Consider the following 20,676-nt stretch of genomic DNA (forward strand, 5'->3'; position numbering starts at 1 on the left):
GTCTCTGACCTCATAACTGAGACAGGTGTAGTGCCTGTTACTGGTCTCTGATCTCATAACTGAGACAGGTGTAGTGCCTGTTACTGGTCTCTGACCTCATAACTGAGACAGGTGAAGCGCCTGTTACTGGTCTCTGACCTCATAACTGAGACAGGTGAAGCGGCTGTTACTGGGCTCTGACCCCATAACTGAGACAGGTGAAGCCCCTGTTACTTGTCTCTGACCTCATAACTGAGACAGGTGAAGCCCCTGTTACTGGGCTCTGACCCCATAACTGAGACAGGTGAAGCCCCTGTTACTGGTCTCTGACCTCATAACTGAGACAGGTGAAGCGCCTGTTACTGGTCTCTGACCTCATAACTGACACAAGTGAAGCACCTGTTGCTTGTCTCTGACCTCATAACTGAGACAGGTGTAGTGCCTGTTACTGGTCTCTGACCTCATAACTGAGACAGGTGAAGCGCCTGTTACTGGTCTCTGACCTCATAACTGACACAAGTGAAGCACCTGTTGCTTGTCTCTGACCTCATAACTGAGACAGGTGTAGTGCCTGTTACTGGTCTCTGACCTCATAACTGAGACAGGTGTAGTGCCTGTTACTGGTCTCTGACCTCATAACTGAGATAGGTATAGCGCCTGTTACTGGTCTCTGACCTCATAACTGAGATAGGTATAGCGCCTGTTACTGGTCTCTGACCTCATAACTGAGACAGGTGAAGCGCCTGTTACTGGTCTCTGACCTCATAACTGACACAAGTGAAGCACCTGTTGCTTGTCTCTGACCTCATAACTGAGACAGGTGTAGTGCCTGTTACTGGTCTCTGACCTCATAACTGAGACAGTTGAAGCGCCTGTTACTGGTCTCTGACCTCATAACTGAGACAGGTGAAGTGCCTGTTACTGGTCTCTGACCTCATAACTGAGACAGGCTGACCTCATAACTGAGACGGGATAGTTTGTTAAGGTGCAGCAGGCTTTAACTGAGTGTACCTGTGCTCCAAATGCTATTGAGGGAAAGGTGACTCCTTAGTTAATGAGCGGTTTGTTGTAATTGAGTGTAACTGTGCTGGGGGAGGGGGGCTGCTTTCAGACATCCCAGGGACCCACCAGTCTACGGTGTTGCCAGATGTAGGATAATTATCGTATTTGTACGATAATTTTGCCCTCCGTACGATCAACAATGCAGAGAGAAGCTTCCGCTTCCGGTGTGGCAAGATGGCGGCACGAATTCAAGTTTGCGGCAGCCTCACCCAGTACCGTCCACGCAGTTTCTTTGTCCATGTCTGCATCAAAGTTTTGTCTTCGTTTGATGGCTGGGAGAGCTGGCGCTGGATCGGCTGGGAGAGCTTGGTCTGCCGCGTCCTGTGGGCCCAGGGACCACGGCCCTGACCGGAGCTGCGCCAAAAGAGCTAACACCAAGGGCGATCTGACAGGATGCCGAAGCAGGGCAGGCTAAGCTAACTGCTAGCCCATGCAAATCGGCAGTTCTCATCTGGCTGGGACAGCTGGCGCTGGATCGGCTGAGGGAGCTTGGAAACACCCGAGGGCGGTCTGACAGGACGCGAAAGCAGGACAGGCTAAGCTAACTGCTAGTCCATGCAGACCGGCAGTTCCGACAGTCATCGTGGCTGGCATTCGTTCCCTTGGACAGTGACTTTCTTTTTCTTTTTTCTTTTTTTTAGTTGGGATATATGTGTTCGTTTGGATATGTGTGTTCTTGTAGTTATTGGATATGTGTTTTTGTCTTTGTGTTGCACTGCTGTGGGCTGGGGAAATGTAATGACAAATAAAGTATTCCTGATCCTGATTCCTGATCCTGAAAGTCCCATGTTTTTGTTTATGTTGATTTTGATATACTTTTAATGATCCCAACAGGGAAATTCCATCCATCCATCCATCCATTATCTGAACCGCTTATCCTGCTCTCTGGGTCACGGGGATGCTGGAGCCTATCCCAGCAGTCACTGGGCGGCAGGCGGGGAGACAACCTGGACAGGCCGCCAGGCCATCACAGGGCCCACACACACACACACACACACACACTCACACCTAGGGACAATTTAGTACGGCCGATTCACCTGACCTACATGTCTTTGGACTGTGGGAGGAAACCAGAGCCCCCGGAGGAAACCCACGCAGACACGGGGAGAACATGCAAACTCCACACAGAGGATGACCCGGGACGACCCCCAAGGTTGGACTACCCCGGGGCTCAAACCCAGGAAATTCTTGCTGTGAGGTGACCGCACTAACCACTGCGTCATCGTGCCACCCATGGGGAAATTATGCTCTGCATGTAACCCATGCTAGCTGTGTAGCTGGGAGCAGTGGGCAGCCGCCGTGCAGCACCCCCAGTTGGTCTTGCCATGCCCCGGTGAGGGGCACAGACAGGAGTATTAACCCTGACATGCATGTCTTTTTGATGGTGGGGGAAACCGGAGCACCCAAAGAAAACCCACCGCAGACACGGGGAGAACATGCAAACTCCACACAGGATGACCTGGGATGACCTCGAGGGTTTGAACCCAGGACCTTCTTGCTGCGAGTCAACGGTGCTAACCACGGCACCACTGTGCCACTAACATACGATAATGTATAATAATTTAATTTTGTGACACTTAGTATTTGTAGTTGTAGTCAGTCTAGGCTATTCATTTCCTGACAGCAAAATCTGCAATAATAAAATATGGATCCTACATCTGTGTTTACCCGTCTCTTCTCACGTGACATCTTTCAGCCAGTCATGCTTGTGGTGATGATGAACGTTACTCACGAGCACGACGGCTGTTAAATTCCATTCGTCAAACCTAAACGGTCAGCTATCAGCTGGTACATGTACATGCCGAATAGGCCACAACTCACGTTAGAGTTTACTATGAGTTTACTGAAGAGCTACGCTTTTGTTTTCAATGTTGGGACATTTTTATTTGAGTGAGTCCCGAAAGACTACCACCTTCCACGCATCATACAACAAGGTCAGCAATTTCTTTTTTTTTAAAAAACAATGTGGCTAGATGTGTAGGCAGTTTCAAAAAGTCGTTTGTCTCAATAAATATGCTTTCTGAAAATACTCATTTACGCTTATTTGTTCTCCTGGTTATGAATGGCGTAGGATAATTTTCCTCAAAATAAGACTTTTAAGCCTCTGGTAGGCGACTAAATACACTGTGAGAATCCTGGCTTATTGGTATGCCCACCAGACTAGCCAAGTAAAATGGGGTAATAGTGTTTCAGCCCCATTTGGGGTTAACAATGGTGTCAGACAAGGGGGGAATTCTGTCTCCAGTTCTCTACAATTTATATACTGATGATTTGTCCAAGCAGTTGAAAGCCTCCAACACTGGGTGCATGATGGGTAATACCTTGGTGAACCATATTATGTATGCAGATGACCTTGTCATCCTCAGTCCCTGTAGCGCTGGTCTCCAGCAGCTCCTTGATATATGTTGTGTGTACGGTGTGCAGCACGATATCAAACACAATGCTAGTAAGAGTGTTGTCATAATCTGCAGAACCAAAGAGGTCAATCGTCTAAAATGTCCTGATTTTAAACTGTCTGATAATAATCTTGGGGTATGTAATAAGGTGACATATCTTAGACATTATATTACTGAACAAATGACAGATGATGATGATTATTTATAGACAATGCTGCATGATGTATGCACAAGCACACACACTCTCATGCAAGTTTGGTATGTGTTCAGTTAGTGTGAAGATGTCTGTTCAGAGCATATTGTACACCACTTTATACTGCCCCCCTGTGGTCAAACTACATATTGTACACCACTTCATACTGCACCCCAGAGGTCAAACTACATATTGTACACCACTTCATACTGCACCCCAGAGATCAAACTACATATTGTACACCACTTCATACTGCACCCCAGAGGTCAAACAACATATTGTACACCACTTTATACTGCACCCCTGTGGTCAAACGACTTATTGTACACCACTTTATACTGCACCCCTGTGGTCAAACGACATATTGTACACCACTTTATACTGCACCCCTGTGGTCAAACGACATATTGTACACCACGTTATACTGCACCCCTGTGGTCAAACTACATATTGTACAACACTTTATACTGCACCCCCTGTGGTCAAACTATAAAAAAGCAGGCTTACAGAGGCTTCGAGCAGCTTATAATGATGCTATGAGAATAATACTAAAAGGACCTAGATGATGTAGTGTAAGTGAAATGTTTGTGGCTGCAGGAGTCAACACCTTTCAGGCTCTTCTAAGAAATCTCATGTATATATGTATTTGCCGGCTCAGTGACTCTGATAATGTAATCATCAAGGGTTTAACTAATATAAGATTCAGTACCACACGCTACCAATCCCGGCAGCGGGACCACTGGTATAGCTGCCTTCTTATAAGACACTGATTTGTTCCATTTATGTTATTTTATTGTGTTCACTCTGTGTATTGTCTAGGGGTTTGTATTTTACCTGTTTGTCTTTGTCTGTTATAATAATAATACATTGTATTTGTGGGCGCCTTTCAGAGCACTCAAGGACACCTTAGAGAGAACAGTTTAAAAAAACAAGCAGCCCTGCATCAGACAGCATAAAACAAAGCAGGGCAGACAAGAAAAAGTTAACACAACAGATAAGTATCAAATCATCATGTGCACACAACTCAATGAAGCGTGGCTCAGACTGAATAGGCCAGTGTGAAAAGATGGGATGTGAAGGTTGAAAGAGAGTCAGTGTTGCGAAGGTCTTGTGGGAGAGAGCTCCGTGGCCGGGGGGGGGGGGCAGAATGACTGAAGGCTCTAGACCCCATGGTAGTCACGTTGTGGACCCTGAGTCTGCAACAAAGTTCTGAACTGAACTGGCCCTTCACCGTTTCGTACCCGGCAACGCTGCCCGTCTATCGCTTCACTCGCGTGTAAACGCGGCCGCCGACTACGTTCGCCGGCTGCTGGTTGGCGCGACTGCGCAGCGGCGGGGTCGAATCAACAAAGAAACTGGCACGACTAACCTCGGTAGGTCACTCCGCCACACGTACAGGCTCCCCACGTAGGAGCAGGCGAGCAGTAAGCAGGACAGAATCGACACCCAGCATAAGCCGTCCGGAGGCACAAACCCGCCATTGCTGCTCATTTCCTCTGTCATCAGGCTCAGCCGCAAATCCCCCTCCTCCTCTCCCGTGTGGCTGGTGCGAGGACAGGCTCGGCGGTGGAGGCTAAACGAAGGGGTTGGTCGACAGCCGGACCGCTTCTCTACCATCCGGCTCGGCCGACGTCCACGAACGATAAGCCGGGGAGATTCCTTTTCAAAACACAGAGCTATGCGCGCTAGCTTCCGCGGCGCTGGATTTTTACGTCATCGCAGAGCCGCCGGCGCAGAATGTTTACGTCAGCCTTCTCCCCCGGAACGCACCTGTAGATGTCGGTAATAAGATGCGTCGGCCCACTAATTAGGGGGGAAAAGACTGTTTTATGGTTTCCTCTCTGGCAATATTGCGGACCGCTCATCCCGAACACTGACTTATGAGGATTTTACTAAATACCAAGGACTACAGCGAGGCGTTTGTGAGACGAGCGATTTTAATGCTTGATAACATCTGTAGTCTGTTCACCCTGGTAGCCAAGTTAATATACGATTCAAAGCGTCGCCGTTTTCCATCTAGAAACCGTTTAATCATGTTATTAAACTTGAAGTCTGGTGAAATCTGGTGTTTGTGTGTTGGAATGATGACCCTCCAAGAGACGCCACTCTGTCTGTGTGTGCGTGCGTGCGCGCGCGCCCAGGATTATTTATTTATTGTTCTTATTTACACGAGATTATTTTTGCTCCTTGTTTCTTGAGCACGTCCCTTGCCGTTGAGAGTGTCGTATTGATATGAGAGACGGCGCCGCGATTCCAACCACCCCATCTTTCATGAAAAAAAAATACAAATAAAAATTCTGTCGTTATTGCACGCGCACGCGCGCACGCGCCTTCCAAGATAAGCGCATCGCGCTCGTGTACCGTGGCTCTCTGCTGTGTGCCGGCGTCGCGCAGGCGGGCGGATGCTGGGGGCGGAGCCAGCACTTCGTGTGGAACCTGAAGGTGGTTTCTGATATATACGCAACAACCAGCGGAGCGTGTGGCACACGCGTCTGTATACCACTCTTCTCTCTTTCTACTGCTTTTGGGAAGACGGAGAGAGAGAGAGAGAGAGAGAGAGAGAGAGAGAGAGAGAGAGAGAGAGAGAGAGAGAGAGAGAGAGAGACGTGCCGACGCGGGGAGGACGTCTGGACCACAGCAGCCAGCGGTCTCCTAGAGGAAGCGAGCATGTCGCGCCGGTCTGCGGCGGATGTGCGATGCGCACTCTCCGGCCCCGCGGTTCCTCCAGCCGACTTGCCGTCTGCCGTGGCGTGTGTTTAACGCGGCGGCGCCCGGAGCCGAGGCCGCGCCGACGACCGACGGAGCCCCAAGGAATCTAAACCGTCCACCGGACCTCCCCTCGGCAAACATCAGCGGGTACATATAGCCAGCGGCTCTTTCCCTCGCCACATGTGTCGTGACGCGATCTCGGCTGGCGTCCGTCCGCGACGAAGGCGCTGGTACCGATAAAAATGGCGAGGCATGGCCTGCTTTGCCTTGCTGCTATTGTGTTGTGCTGCGTGACGGGGAGTATAGCGCTGCCGGGGCGGCGCGGCTCGGGAGGTACAGCGGGTCGGTCCGGTAGTCCAACGGTCGCTGGTTCGATCCCCGGCTCCTCCGGAGAGCGTGTCGAAGTGTCCTTGAGCGAGACTCTGGACCCCTAACTGCTCCTGATGAGCAGGTTGGCATCTTTGCATGGCAGCCTCCGCCATCGTTGTGTGTGCGTGTGTGTGTGCGTGTGTGTGTGCGTGTGTGTGTGTGTGTGTGTTGATGCACTCCGAGTGGTCCGTAGACTAGGAAAGCGCTGTATAGATGCGCTCCATTTGTCATTATACCATATGCTGACGTTCGTGGTGATGCCCCACACACACACACACACGCATACACACGCACACACCCATAAACGTGTTTGTTGTCTGCATATGGCTGCCTGGCTAGAGGCAGACGGCTGTGCCTTGCTTCAGAAGAAAGGACGCTTAAGACCGGCTCTGAAAACATCCTCGACTCCGGTCTGGATTCCCTCGTCGTAGAAAACACCCGTGCGAACGGATCCAGCTGTGACAGATGTGTGACGGATGAGCTAAAATGGAATGTTCTTGTTTTCTAGGATGCTTTCGGTGTAATCAGATGAAGAATTATACAATCTGTTGTCATGGGGGAGGGGGGGGGCAACCCCGATAAGGGGGGGGGGCAACCCCGATAAAGGGGGGGGGCAACCCCGATAAGCAGGCCGCCGTAACCGCGTGACAAGTGGAAAACGCAATCCTCTGCAATCCGCCCGTGAAGGGGCAGACATGCAGAACCATACGCACCCCGAGGGGGGGAGAGAGAGAGGGGGGGGGGGGCCGTGTTAGAGCTGTTGTACATCAGCCGGTACCGGTTGCGGAGGACCTCGGTGTGTCCCGTGTTCTTTCTAGATGTTTCTTGTGGAGAGCAAAGCTGCCGGCCACGTCTCTGGACGGCCATACGGTGTGTGTGACGAGTGCATTGTAGCTATGCATGTTGGAAATGGGTCGGCTCAACGAGGAGCCACGCGTGGACGTTATTCTGTGATTCGGTGGGTCGATCCTGCGGGACTACAGCTCGCTCGGGCCGAGCCCTTTAGTCACGGCTGTCATACAGGGCTTGGAGGGGAAGGTTGGGCGGAAGCGGCGTGGATGGAGAGAGCTTGGCAAGAGAATAGGGGGGGGGAGGGAAAATGATCATATAATGAACGGCGAGGAAGGTGGAGATGATTATTCAGCGTGGTTGTGCGTCGGCAGGTAGGCGAGATGACACTAGCGGCCCACCTGTCAGGTGCCCACGGGGTCGAGCTGAGAAGAGGTGGCGGCAACAGGAAGAGCGAGGTAAATAGAAAAAAAAAACATCCTTCAGCTGCGGTTTGAACATTTTGAAGGGATTATTCGAACTCTTACGCCAGCAACCCCAGTGGGCCCGTTTGAACCGGAACGTGAGAGGATGGAGGGTTGTTGCTATAGAGAAGGGCTGAAAACCTGTAGAGGACGGGAGCAGAACGTGTCCCTGTCCAGCGAAGGTCTCAGCGTAGCAATAGAGATGGTCGTGTCATCAGTAGGGTTGGATGCTGCAGGTGATATCTTGGCTCTGCTGGCAGGCACTTCCTTTCTGTCTGACTGCCTCCTGAAGTGCGGCTACTAGTGCCTAATGATCTTAGTTAGTTGAATTGTCCTTCTTTGAAATTCAGATGGCCCTCCTCAACAGTGCTACAGGTGTATTCCTTCTCTCCCTCTTTTTGCCTTTCCCTTTCTCTCCAATGCCCCCCCTCCCCCTTATTTCTAATCTCCCTGCCTCTTGGCAGACAGCAGGGCGATTTAAGGCCAGTCGGGACTGCAGGATTCTCTCCATCACTGTAGTTTAGCTCCCCTACAGCATAACACAAACGCACACGTCACCGCCATGCCATCATCGCCACATGCCATCAGCGCCATGCCATCAGCGCCATGCCGTCACCACCATGCCGTCACCACCATGCCGTCGCCATCATGCCATCGACACCATGCCGTCGCCATCATGCCATCACCACCATGCCGTCACCACCATGCCATCGCCATCATGCCATCACCATCATGCCTTCACCACCATACCATCACCATCATGCCATCGCCATCATGCCTTCACCACCATGCCATCAAAACATGCCATCACCACCATGCCATCACCACCCTGCTGTCGCCACCATACCGTCACTGCCATGCCGTCACCACCATGCCGTCGCCATCATGCCTTCACCACCATGCCATCAAAACATGCCATCACCACCATGCCGTCGCCACCATACCATCACCAACATGACATCACCACCATGCCGTCACCACCATGCCGTTGTCATCCTACCATCGCCACCATACCATCACCACCATGACATCACCACCATACCATCACCAACATGACATCACCACCATGCCGTCACCACCATGACATCACCACCATACCATCACCACCATGCCATCACCACCATGACATCACCACCATACCATCACCACCATGCCATCACCATCATGCCATCACCACCATGACATCACCACCATACCGTCACCACCATACCGTCACCATCATGCCATCACCACCATGACATCACCACCATACCATCACCATCATGCCATCACCATCATGCCATCACCACCATACCATCACCATCATGACATCACCACCATGACATCACCACCATACCATCACCATCATGACATCACCACCATACCATCACCACCATACCATCACTATCATGCCATCACCATCATGCCATCACCACCATACCATCACCATCATGACATCACCACCATACCATCACCATCATGCCATCACCACCATGACATCACCACCATACCATCACCACCATACCATCACCATCATGCCATCACCACCATACCATCACCATCATGCCATCACCACCATACCATCACCACCATACCGTCACCACCATGCCATCGCCACCATGCCGTCACTGCCATGCCATCGCCACCATGCCGTTGTCATCCTACCATCACCACCATGCCATCACCACCATGACATCACCACCATGACATCACCACTTGTATGTAGGGCCTCTTGTTCGATAGCAGCCTGCACACTGAGCTTTCTGGGTTATATAAACTGCTGTGAAGATGCACCGTAGTGTCACCACACGACGGCTCCATGTTGTGCTAAGGTCACTGACATGAGTGTGACACGCTGAGGACCGCGTTAGTGATGGTGTTAATAACGAGGAGCCTGAGGCAAGCTGGTTTATAGAAGGGAGGCAGTAGCAGCTACCAGAGAAACGTTGGCCTGGGTGAGAGATAAATGGGGGTAGAACAGAGAAGAAGATGGTGGGGGTTTTGGGGGGGGGGGTGTAACAGTGAAAACGGTAACATCAGCTTGCAGGATGTGTACAGTACAAACTGTTATGTAATGCGGAGCAGACGGGTTTGGCATGTTCTCTGGCTCTGCGAGGTCCTCCCTGACCAGCTCCCCACAGGCCCACCAGGTCCTCCCTGACCAGCTCCCCACAGGCCCACCAGGTCCTCCCTGACCAGCTCCCCACAGTCCCACCAGGTCCTCCCTGACCAGCTCCCCACAGTCCCACCAGGTCCTCCCTGACCAGCTCCCCACAGTCCCACCAGGTCCTCCCTGACCAGCTCCCCACAGTCCCACCAGGTCCTCCCTGACCAGCTCCCCACAGGCCCACCAGGTCCTCCCTGACCAGCTCCCCACAGGCCCACCAGGTCCTCCCTGACCAGCTCCCCACAGGCCCACCAGGTCCTCCCTGACCAGCTCCCCACAGGCCCACCAGGTCCTCCCTGACCAGCTCCCCACAGGCCCACCAGGTCCTCCCTGACCAGCTCCCCACAGTCCCACCAGGTCCTCCCTGACCAGCTCCCCACAGTCCCACCAGGTCCTCCCTGACCAGCTCCCACCAGGTCCTCCCTGACCAGCTCCCCACAGGCCCAACAGGTCCTCCCTGACCAGCTCCCCACAGGCCCACCAGGTCCTCCCTGACCAGCTCCCCACAGGCCCACCAGGTCCTCCCTGACCAGCTCCCCACAGGCCCACCAGGTCCTCCCTGACCAGCTCCCCACAGGCCCACCAGGTCCTCCCTGACCAGCTCCCCACTGGCCCACCATGTCCTCCCTGACCAGCTCCCCACAGGCCCACCAGGTCCTCCCTGACCAGCTCCCACCAGGTCCTCCCTGACCAGCTCCCCACAGGCCCACCAGGTCCTCCCTGACCAGCTCCCCACAGGCCCACCAGGTCCTCCCTGACCAGCTCCCCACAGGCCCACCAGGTCCTCCCTGACCAGCTCCCCACTGGCCCACCAGGTCCTCCCTGACCAGCACCCCACAGGCCCACCAGGTGCTCCCTGACCAGCTCCCCAAAGGCCCACCAGGTCCTCCCTGACCAGCTCCCCACAGGTCCACCAAGTCCTCCCTGACCAGCTCCCCACAGTCCCACCAGGTCCTCCCTGACCAGCTCCCCACAGTCTAACCAGGTCCTCCCTGACACGCTCCCCACAGGCCCACCAGGTCCTCCCTGACCAGCTCCCCACAGGCCCACCAGGTCCTCCCTGACCAGCTCCCCACAGTCCAATCAGGTCCTCCCTGACCAGCTCCCCACAGGCCCACCAGGTCCTCCCTGACCAGCTCCCCACAGGCCCACCAGGTCCTCCCTGACCAGCTCCCCACAGTCCCACCAGGTCCCCCCTGACCAGCTCCCCACAGGCCCACCAGGTCCTCCCTGACCAGCTCCCCACAGGCCCACCAGGTCCTCCCTGACCAGCTCCCCACAGGCCCACCAGGTCCTCCCTGACCAGCTCCCCACAGTCCCATCAGGTCCTCCCTGACCAGCTCCCCACAGGCCCACCAGGTCCTCCCTGACCAGCTCCCCACAGGCCCATCAGGTCCTCCCTGACCAGCTCCCCACAGGCCCACCAGGTCCTCCCTGACCAGCTCCCCACAGGCCCACCAGGTCCTCCCTGACCAGCTCCCACCAGGTCATCCCTGACCAGCTCCCCACAGGCCCACCAGGTCCTCCCTGACCAGCTCCCCACAGGCCCACCAGGTCCTCCCTGACCAGCTCCCCACAGGCCCACCAGGTCCTCCCTGACCAGCTCCCCACAGGCCCACCAGGTCCTCCCTGACCAGCTCCCCACAGGCCCACCAGGTCCTCCCTGACCAGCTCCCCACAGTCCCACCAGGTCCTCCCTGACCAGCTCCCCACAGTCCCACCAGGTCCTCCCTGACCAGCTCCCCACAGGCCCACCAGGTCCTCCCTGACCAGCTCCCCACAGTCCCACCAGGTCCTCCCTGACCAGCTCCCCACAGTCTAACCAGGTCCTCCCTGACCAGCTCCCCACAGGCCCACCAGGTCCTCCCTGACCAGCTCCTCACAGGCCCACCAGGTCCTCCCTGACCAGCTCCCCACAGTCCCATCAGGTCCTCCCTGACCAGCTCCCCACAGGCCCACCAGGTCCTCCCTGACCAGCTCCCCACAGGCCCACCAGGTCCTCCCTGACCAGCTCCCACCAGGTCATCCCTGACCAGCTCCCCACAGGCCCACCAGGTCCTCCCTGACCAGCTCCCCACAGGCCCACCAGGTCCTCCCTGACCAGCTCCCCACAGGCCCACCAGGTCCTCCCTGACCAGCTCCCACCAGGTCCTCCCTGACCAGCTCCCCACAGGCCCACCAGGTCCTCCCTGACCAGCTCCCCACAGGCCCACCAGGTCCTCCCTGACCAGCTCCCCACAGGCCCACCAGGTCCTCCCTGACCAGCTCCCCACAGGCCCACCAGGTCCTCCCTGACCAGCTCCCCACAGGCCCACCAGGTCCTCCCTGACCAGCTCCCCACAGTCCCACCAGGTCCTCCCTGACCAGCTCCCCACAGGCCCACCAGGTCCTCCCTGACCAGCTCCCCACAGTCCCACCAGGTCCTCCCTGACCAGCTCCCCACAGTCTAACCAGGTCCTCCCTGACCAGCTCCCCACAGGCCCACCAGGTCCTCCCTGACCAGCTCCCCACAGGCCCACCAGGTCCTCCCTGACCAGCTCCCCACAGGCCCACCAGGTCCTCCCTGACCAGCTCCCCACAGGCCCACCAGGTCCTCCCTGACCAGCTCCCCACAGTCCCACCAGGTCCCCCCTGACCAGCTCCCCATAGGCCCACCAGGTCCTCCCTGACCAGCTCCCCACAGTCTAACCAGGTCCTCCCTGACCAGCTCCCCACAGGCCCACCAGGTCCTCCCTGACCAGCTCCCCACAGGCCCACCAGGTCCTCCCTGACCAGCTCCCCACAGTCCAATCAGGTCCTCCCTGACCAGCTCCCCACAGGCCCACCAGGTCCTCCCTGACCAGCTCCCCACAGTCCCACCAGGTCCCCCCTGACCAGCTCCCCATAGGCCCACCAGGTCCTCCCTGACCAGCTCCCCACAGGCCCACCAGGTCCTCCCTGACCAGCTCCCCACAGTCCCACCAGGTCCTCCCTGACCAGCTCCCCATAGGCCCACCAGGTCCTCCCTGACCAGCTCCCCATAGGCCCACCAGGTCCTCCCTGACCAGCTCCCCACAGGCCCACCAGGTCCTCCCTGACCAGCAGGGCAGTCTAGATGGAGGACCAGAGGATAGTTCTCAGTGTCTTCATGACTACATGATAGTGAAGGTGAGATGACAGCCGGAAAAAAAGACAAGGAGAGACTAGAAATGTCCCGGGGGGGAGGGGGGGGGTAGGGGTTAGAGGAGCGTTGATGAGAAAATATGAGATTATGAAACGAAGGGCAGTTTGTGGACAATAGGGGGGGACAGGGCTGTGTCTGCCCTGCTGGCCAGAGAACTACAACATGCAGTTTTTCCTACAACAGCCCCTCCACCCACCCCCCCCTCCCTTATCTATTTCTCTCTATTATTTTCTCTTCTCTTTGTCATCCTTTGTCAGACAGCTCTTCTTTGTTTCTTTCCCTCTCTTTCAGTCTCTCTCCCTCGATGGGCCCTCACTCAACACCCCCCTCCCTCCCTCCCAATGCACACCCACCCACCCACCCACCCACACCCACCCACACACACACACAGAATGTGGCTGTGGGTTGATTAGAAAATGCGTGGCACAGAACAGGCAATCCATCACCCTGCCAAAGCCTGGCCCGCCTGCGCCTGCGCCATGCAGCAGACACACAACCCAGCGTACACACACACTGAGACGCACAGCAAACCACCCCCACCCCCACCCCGCAGCACCACCCTCTGCCTCCCGCTACTCTTTTCTTCCTCCTCTCATCATCTTTCTGTTCCACGAGGCCGTTAGCCTCAGAGATCCACAGTCCACACGCACACACACAGAAGATGTGCAGCATTTAAACATCTGCCTACATCTGCCTGTCCTCGTCATCCAGACCCTCACTTCTCCAACCTTCTCACTTCTCCGTCCGTCTCATCCCTCCAACCTTCTCACTCGTCCGCCGTACCCCGACACCTACCGGTGTTTATTGATTTATTTTGTACGAGATCTCCGTTCTAGTGCTGCACATCATGTGAGAGGGGGAGATGTGCAGTTAAAGGTCGTGAGCTGGACCTGAACCGTTGTTGTCGTTGTTGTTGTTGTTGTTGTTGTTGTTGTTTTAAATGCATGCTATTCTGCACCACAGTCTATTGTCACTGTCGGAGAACGCCCGCCCTACCCCATACCCCCACGTTTCCATCGCCTCCCATTAAGTCGTCCCTTCTCTTTTCCTCGTGTACCTCTTTCCCCGGCCTCCCCTGAGTCTACTCCCCCCACCCCACCCCTGCAGCACTGAACCCGCTCCACCCTCCATCCCCTCATATCAAGCCAAGGCATGGATAGCTGGGGGGGGGGATGAAATGACTGAGTCTGCTGCCAGCCATCCGTCATCTGATTATGAGAACATTTTCTCCTCATCGGGGTCCAGATTTAATAAAACCTGGTATCGGACATCAGTTGACTTCTGGGTAAGGTAGTCCAGTATGGGTCAGCGCCTGCTTTGCGGGAGCGTCGCTCCGAGGCGTTGGGAAAACAAGGCAGGCAGGACGGGAGGGTTTCGAAATCACGATAACGTGTTCACCGGCATCGTGTTTGTGTTTCTAAGACTGTTATCTAATCTCCACAAAGAGAGAACAAAGCTTGTGAGGGGGGTTGTCATGCTTTTGCACCACTTGTTTTCCACCGTGTAGGTGGTCTCGCCCACTTTTGATTAATAATAGGTTTGAGTATCAAGGCACCGGCTTAAAACCTGTGCGCCTCTCTGCCGATGGAGGCCCGGGATTCAGGGCTGTTTTTCTTCTGTAAAACGGCTCATGTCAAAATATCTACATAAACACGGTGAGTCAGACGTGGCAGAAAGGAGCCAACTGTTTTCACATAGTAGTGTAACCGGTTATATTGTTGCCCGGTGCGGGATTCGATACGGGGTGTACCGCACCACAAGGCGACCTCACTAACCGCTCGGCTAAAGGGTCAGACCCGTTAGTCAGACCCGTTAGCTAGGGGCTAACGTGTCTTATTAGTAGTTTACAATCGTCACCCTCTCCCGGAAGCGCGCCCTCTGTTCTTCCCGCGCTCCGAAGAGACTTCTGAGGATCTGCACAGTTCCGGATCCCACCGCTGCCACCAATGTAAGCGGTTATTTTCTTGCCCGGTGCGGGATTTGATACGGGTGTACTGCACCACAAGGCCACATCACTAACCGCTCGGCTAAAGGGTCAGACCCATTAGCTAGGGGCTAACGTGTCTAGTTAGTAGTTTACAGTCGTCACCCTCCCCGGAAGCGCGCCCTCGCGCTTTGTTCTTCCCGCGCTCCGAAGAGACTTCTGAGGATCTGCACACTTCCGGATCCCACCGCTGCCACCAATGTAAGCGGTTATTTTCTTGCCCGGTGCGGGATTCGATACGGGTGTACTGCAGCACAAGGCGACCTCACTAACCGCTCGGCTAAAGGGTCAGACTCGTTAGCTAGCGGCTAACATGTCTAATTAGTAGTTTACAGTCGTCACCCTCCACCGGAAGCGCGCCCTCGTGCTTTGTTCTTCCCGCGCTCCGAAGAGACTTCTGAGGATCTGCACACTTCCGGATCCCACCGCTGCCACCAATGTAACCGGTTATTTTCTTGCCCGGTGCGGGATTCGATACGGGTGTACTGCAGCACAAGGCGACATCACTAACCGCTCGGCTAAAGGGTCAGACTCGTTAGCTAGGGGCTAACGTGTCTAGTTAGTAGTTTACAGTCGTCACCCTCCCCGGAAGCGCGCCCTCGCGCTTTGTTCTTCCCGCGCTCCGAAGAGACTTCTGAGGATCTGCACACTTCCGGATCCCACCTCTGCCACCAATGTAAGCGGTTATTTTCTTGCCCGGTGCGGGATTCGATACGGGGTCTACTGCACCACAAGGCGACATCGCTAACCGCTCGGCTAAAGGGTCAGACCCGTTAGCTAGGGGCTAACGTGTCTTATTAGTAGATTACAGTATGCTTATGTAATCGGTTATTTTCTTGCCCGGTGCGGGATTCGATACGGGTGTACTGCAGCACAAGGCGACCTCACTAACCGCTCGGCTAAAGGGTCAGACTCGTTAGCTAGCGGCTAACATGTCTAATTAGTAGTTTACAGTCGTCACCCTCCACCGGAAGCGCGCCCTCGTGCTTTGTTCTTCCCGCGCTCCGAAGAGACTTCTGAGGATCTGCACACTTCCGGATCCCACCGCTGCCACCAATGTAACCGGTTATTTTCTTGCCCGGTGCGGGATTTGATACGGGTGTACTGCAGCACAAGGCGACATCACTAACCGCTCGGCTAAAGGGTCAGACTCGTTAGCTAGGGGCTAACGTGTCTAGTTAGTAGTTTACAGTCGTCACCCTCCCCGGAAGCGCGCCCTCGCGCTTTGTTCTTCCCGCGCTCCGAAGAGACTTCTGAGGATCTGCACACTTCCGGATCCCACCGCTGCCACCAATGTAAGCGGTTATTTTCTTGCCCGGTGCGGGATTCGATACGGGGTCTACTGCACCACAAGGCGACATCGCTAACCGCTCGGCTAAAGGGTCAGACCCGTTAGCTAGGGGCTAACGTGTCTTATTAGTAGATTACAGTATGCTTATGTAATCGGTTATTTTCTTGCCCGGTGCGGGATTCGATACGGGTGTACTGCAGCACAAGGCGACCTCACTAACCGCTCGGCTAAAGGGTCAGACTCGTTAGCTAGCGGCTAACATGTCTAATTAGTAGTTTACAGTCGTCACCCTCCACCGGAAGCGCGCCCTCGTGCTTTGTTCTTCCCGCGCTCCGAAGAGACTTCTGAGGATCTGCACACTTCCGGATCCCACCGCTGCCACCAATGTAACCGGTTATTTTCTTGCCCGGTGCGGGATTTGATACGGGTGTACTGCAGCACAAGGCGACATCACTAACCGCTCGGCTAAAGGGTCAGACTCGTTAGCTAGGGGCTAACGTGTCTAGTTGGTAGTTTACAGTCGTCACCCTCCCCGGAAGCGCGCCGTCGCGCTTTGTTCTTCCCGCGCTCCGAAGAGACTTCTGAGGATCTGCACACTTCCGGATCCCACCGCTGCCACCAATGTAAGCGGTTATTTTCTTGCCCGGTGCGGGATTCGATACGGGGTCTACTGCACCACAAGGCGACATCGCTAACCGCTCGGCTAAAGGGTCAGACCCGTTAGCTAGGGGCTAACGTGTCTTATTAGTAGATTACAGTATGCTTATGTAATCGGTTATTTTCTTGCCCGGTGCGGGATTCGATACGGGGTGTACTGCACCACAAGGCGACCTCGCTAACCGCTCGGCTAAAGGGTCAGACCCGTTAGTCAGACCCGTTAGCTAGGGGCTAACGTGTCTAATTAGTCGTTTACAGTAGTGTAACGTGCATGGATTAGTAGACACGCTGGGCGCAGGCTGGCGGGTCTGACCCTTTAGTCGAGCGGATAGCGATCTCTCCTGCGGTGCGGGCGATACGGGTTCGCCTCCCGGCCGCGGCAGTTCCAGTGGTTGCGTTGTCCCCCCGAATTCGCTACATACAGTATTCTTATTTATTGTCAATTAAAACACTAATGGTGTGGAATGCAGTCTCACAGTATTGCGGATTTCTCTGAAGATTGTATGGATGGCTGTAGAAGCTTGAGGGGGACGTGCACGCTTCTTACCTTTAGCCTGCCTGCCTGGAGCTTATTTCCCAGCACCGCTTGCCAGCGCTCCGACAGAAGCTCGTGTCATCATCGCAGTAAGATGATGGAGCGCTAACGGGGGCAGGGGTGCAGGTTTCTGTTTATCTGCCTTTGTGGGGGGAAAAGCCTTATTACTTTTACTGATCCAATCCAATTGGCTGGGCCGGGGGGCTCAGCAAATATCCTGGGTCAGCAAGCCAAAAGCACTTCAGTCAAGGACCATGAAAATTACCAGAAGAGCAAACGTCAGAAAGTCACTCTGGCCACCGAGGCAGTGGCTGAGTGATGAGGCGCATCCTGCCCATTGTTCCCGAACCTGTTAATGTATGAGTCTGTTATGACTTATGAATCTGTTAATGTATAACTCTGTTATGAATATGTTCGCTGTATGACTCTGTTAGCTGTATTAATCTGTTAGCTGTATGAATCTGTTAGCTGTATGAATGTGTTAGCTGTATGAATGTGTTAGCTGTTTGACTCTGTTAGCTTTATGAATCTGTTAGCTGTATTAATGTGTTAGCTGTTTGGATCTGTTGGCTGTATGAATCTGTTAGCTGTATTAATGTGTTAGCTGTTTGGATCTGTTGGCTGTATGAATGTGTTAGCTGTATGAATCTGTTAGCTGTTTGGATCTGTTAGCTGTATGAATGTGTTAGCTGTTTGGATCTGTTAGCTGTATGAATGTGGTAGCTGTTTGGATCTGTTGGCTGTATGAATCTGTTAGCTGTTTGGATCTGTTAGCTGTATGAATGTGGTAGCTGTTTGGATCCATTAGGTGTATGAATCTGTTAGCTGTTTGGATCTGTTGGCTGTATGAATGCGTTAGCTGTATGAATGTGTTAGCTGTGTGGATTTGTTGGCTGTATGAATCTGTTAGCTGTTTGGAACTGTTGGCTGTATGAATGCGTTAGCTGTATGAATGTGTTAGCTGTTTGGATCTGTTGGCTGTATGAACGCGTAGGCTGTATGAGTCTGTTAGCTGTGTGGATCTGTTGGCTGTATGAATCTGTTAGCTGTATGAATGTATTAGCTGTTTGGATCTGTTGGCTGTATGAATGTGTTAGCTGTATGAATCTGTTAGCTGTATGAATTTGTTAGCTGTTTGACTCTGTTAGCTGTAGCTGTTGGACTCTGTTAGCTGTTTGACTCTTTTAGCTGTTTGACTCGGTTAGCTGTTTGGCGGCTTCAGCAATGATGCAAAGGAGAAGGATTTGTCACACAGCGTTTTTCCAAATGAGCAAACCTGTATAAAATGTATCTGACTTTTTATAATCTTACCAAAATCCTACATAGATTTGAGAGTCATCATGCAGTACCAGAAGCTCTGTAAGGTCATGGTTGGTATGACTAAGAAAACATAATAGTGAAAATGAAATGTTTTCAATGTCGTCAATTCATATTCAAGTACAGTTATTCAGTGTCACAGGTGTAGGTTATCTATCTGACTCCCCGCCCTCTCTCTCTTTGTCTGTCTGTCTCTCCTTTCTCCCCCTAGCCGTGAGCCCCCGTTGTGGCCGGTGGGCATGGTTTTGGAGGGTAGCTCAGAAGCTCTGTGTCCCCCCCCATCTCTGGAGCTGCGCCCATCCTGCAACAAGAGCCAGCCCTCCCCACCCCTGAGCTCAGGCTCGCAGCCCCACGACGGGGTCTTCCCAGGGGACAAGGAGCCCATCAAGTATGGCGAGCTCATCGTCCTAGGGTGAGACACTGGAGAATCGCATCTGTGTACATCGTCTTGAGTGTTTGCTTGTTGGTGGATATGAGCTCTGAGAGACAGTTTGAAGAGAGGTGGATGAGTTGCACATGCTTGCCTGTATGGGTATGTGTGTGAATGTTGTTTTCAAGCCAGTATGTTTTCAGATGCAGTGGGTGCCGCATCAAGGGTATGATGTTTCATTGGTTGCACACTCAAAAACCCTTCCCTCTAAGGGTATCCTCGATCAGACCATCTGGGTATTGGCATCTTGATAACAGTCATATGGCCCATTGAAGGGTACCTTTAAAAAAAAAAGTACTGTTTTTGACATCAGTCTGAATTATTCTGCGCTCCCTCAAACTTCCTACTGGAGGGCGTCTGGATAGCACGGCATACCGTTGCCTACCAACATGGGGATTGGTGGTTCGAATCTTCGTGTTACCTCCAGCTTGGTCGGGCGCCCCTACAGACACAATTGGCCGTGCCGTGTCTGCAGTTGGGAAGCCGGATGTGGATATGTGTCCTGGTCGTTGCACTAGCGCCTCCTCTGGTCAGTCCGGGCGCCGGTTCGGGGGGGAATAGCGTGATCCTCCCGTGCGCTACATCCCCCTGGTGAAACTCCTCACTGTCAGGTGAAAAGAAGCAGCTGGCAACTCCCCATGTATCAGAGGAGGCACGTGGTAGTCGGCAGCCCTCTCCGGATCAGCAGAGGGGGTGGAGCAGAGGCCGGCACAGCTTGGAAGAGTGGGGTCATTGGCCGGATACAATTGGGAAGAGAAAGGGGGAAGATATCCGCACGAAAAACTGCCTACAGGGCCAGAAGCACTCCAGCTGTGGAGCAAATGTGTGTGAGTGAGTGGCTCATCTGACCCCATAGAAAGGTGTCTTTCAAGCACTGAGGCGTATGGACACAAAGAGACATTAAACCCTTAGCTGCTGAAGGGAGTGACGGACATGTTCAGATACACCAACATGTTGCTATCTGCACGTGAGCGATAGAAAAGCAGACATGCTACAGAACTATTTTATGTACAGGGACAGACACGTCTTATCTACTCCTTGGCCTTATGGATCCATGTGCAGATGGATTATGGGAATCAGTTGGCCATGTCCATGTTAGTGGAGATAGAGAGGACCTCATGTCCATGTCGTTAGAGAGAGGGAGGGACCTCATGTCCATGTTATTAGAGAGAGGGGGGACCTCATGTCCATG

The 20,676-nt window shown here is 53.8% G+C and overlaps 2 protein-coding genes across 4 annotated transcripts in view; one reads left to right on the top strand and one right to left on the bottom strand.

The window, feature by feature from the left end:
* The window catches only part of rce1a (Ras converting CAAX endopeptidase 1a), a 28,616-nt gene extending 23,369 nt beyond the window's left edge, over nt 1-5,247 (bottom strand). Inside the window, exon 1 of the mRNA XM_056300232.1 lies at nt 5,000-5,247. Within this exon, the coding sequence (XP_056156207.1) occupies nt 5,000-5,247 (248 nt within the window). The remainder of the gene's footprint in view (nt 1-4,999) is intronic.
* Nucleotides 5,248-6,185: 938 nt separating this feature from the next.
* peli3 (pellino E3 ubiquitin protein ligase family member 3) overlaps nt 6,186-20,676 on the top strand; it is a 43,143-nt gene continuing 28,652 nt past the window's right edge. For 2 of the 3 annotated variants that reach the window (XM_056300110.1, XM_056300111.1), the window contains exons 1-2: nt 6,186-6,486; nt 19,266-19,466. In XM_056300110.1, coding sequence (XP_056156085.1) covers nt 6,320-6,486; nt 19,266-19,466 — 368 coding nt within the window. In that variant the 5' untranslated portion in view covers nt 6,186-6,319. Of the gene's footprint in view, nt 6,487-6,529; nt 6,791-19,265; nt 19,467-20,676 lie in introns of those variants that run through there. The other variant, XM_056300112.1, reaches the window with a different exon arrangement.

The sequence above is a fragment of the Lampris incognitus genome, chromosome 20, assembly GCF_029633865.1.
Source record: "Lampris incognitus isolate fLamInc1 chromosome 20, fLamInc1.hap2, whole genome shotgun sequence".
NCBI classification, from domain to species: domain Eukaryota; kingdom Metazoa; phylum Chordata; class Actinopteri; order Lampriformes; family Lampridae; genus Lampris; species Lampris incognitus.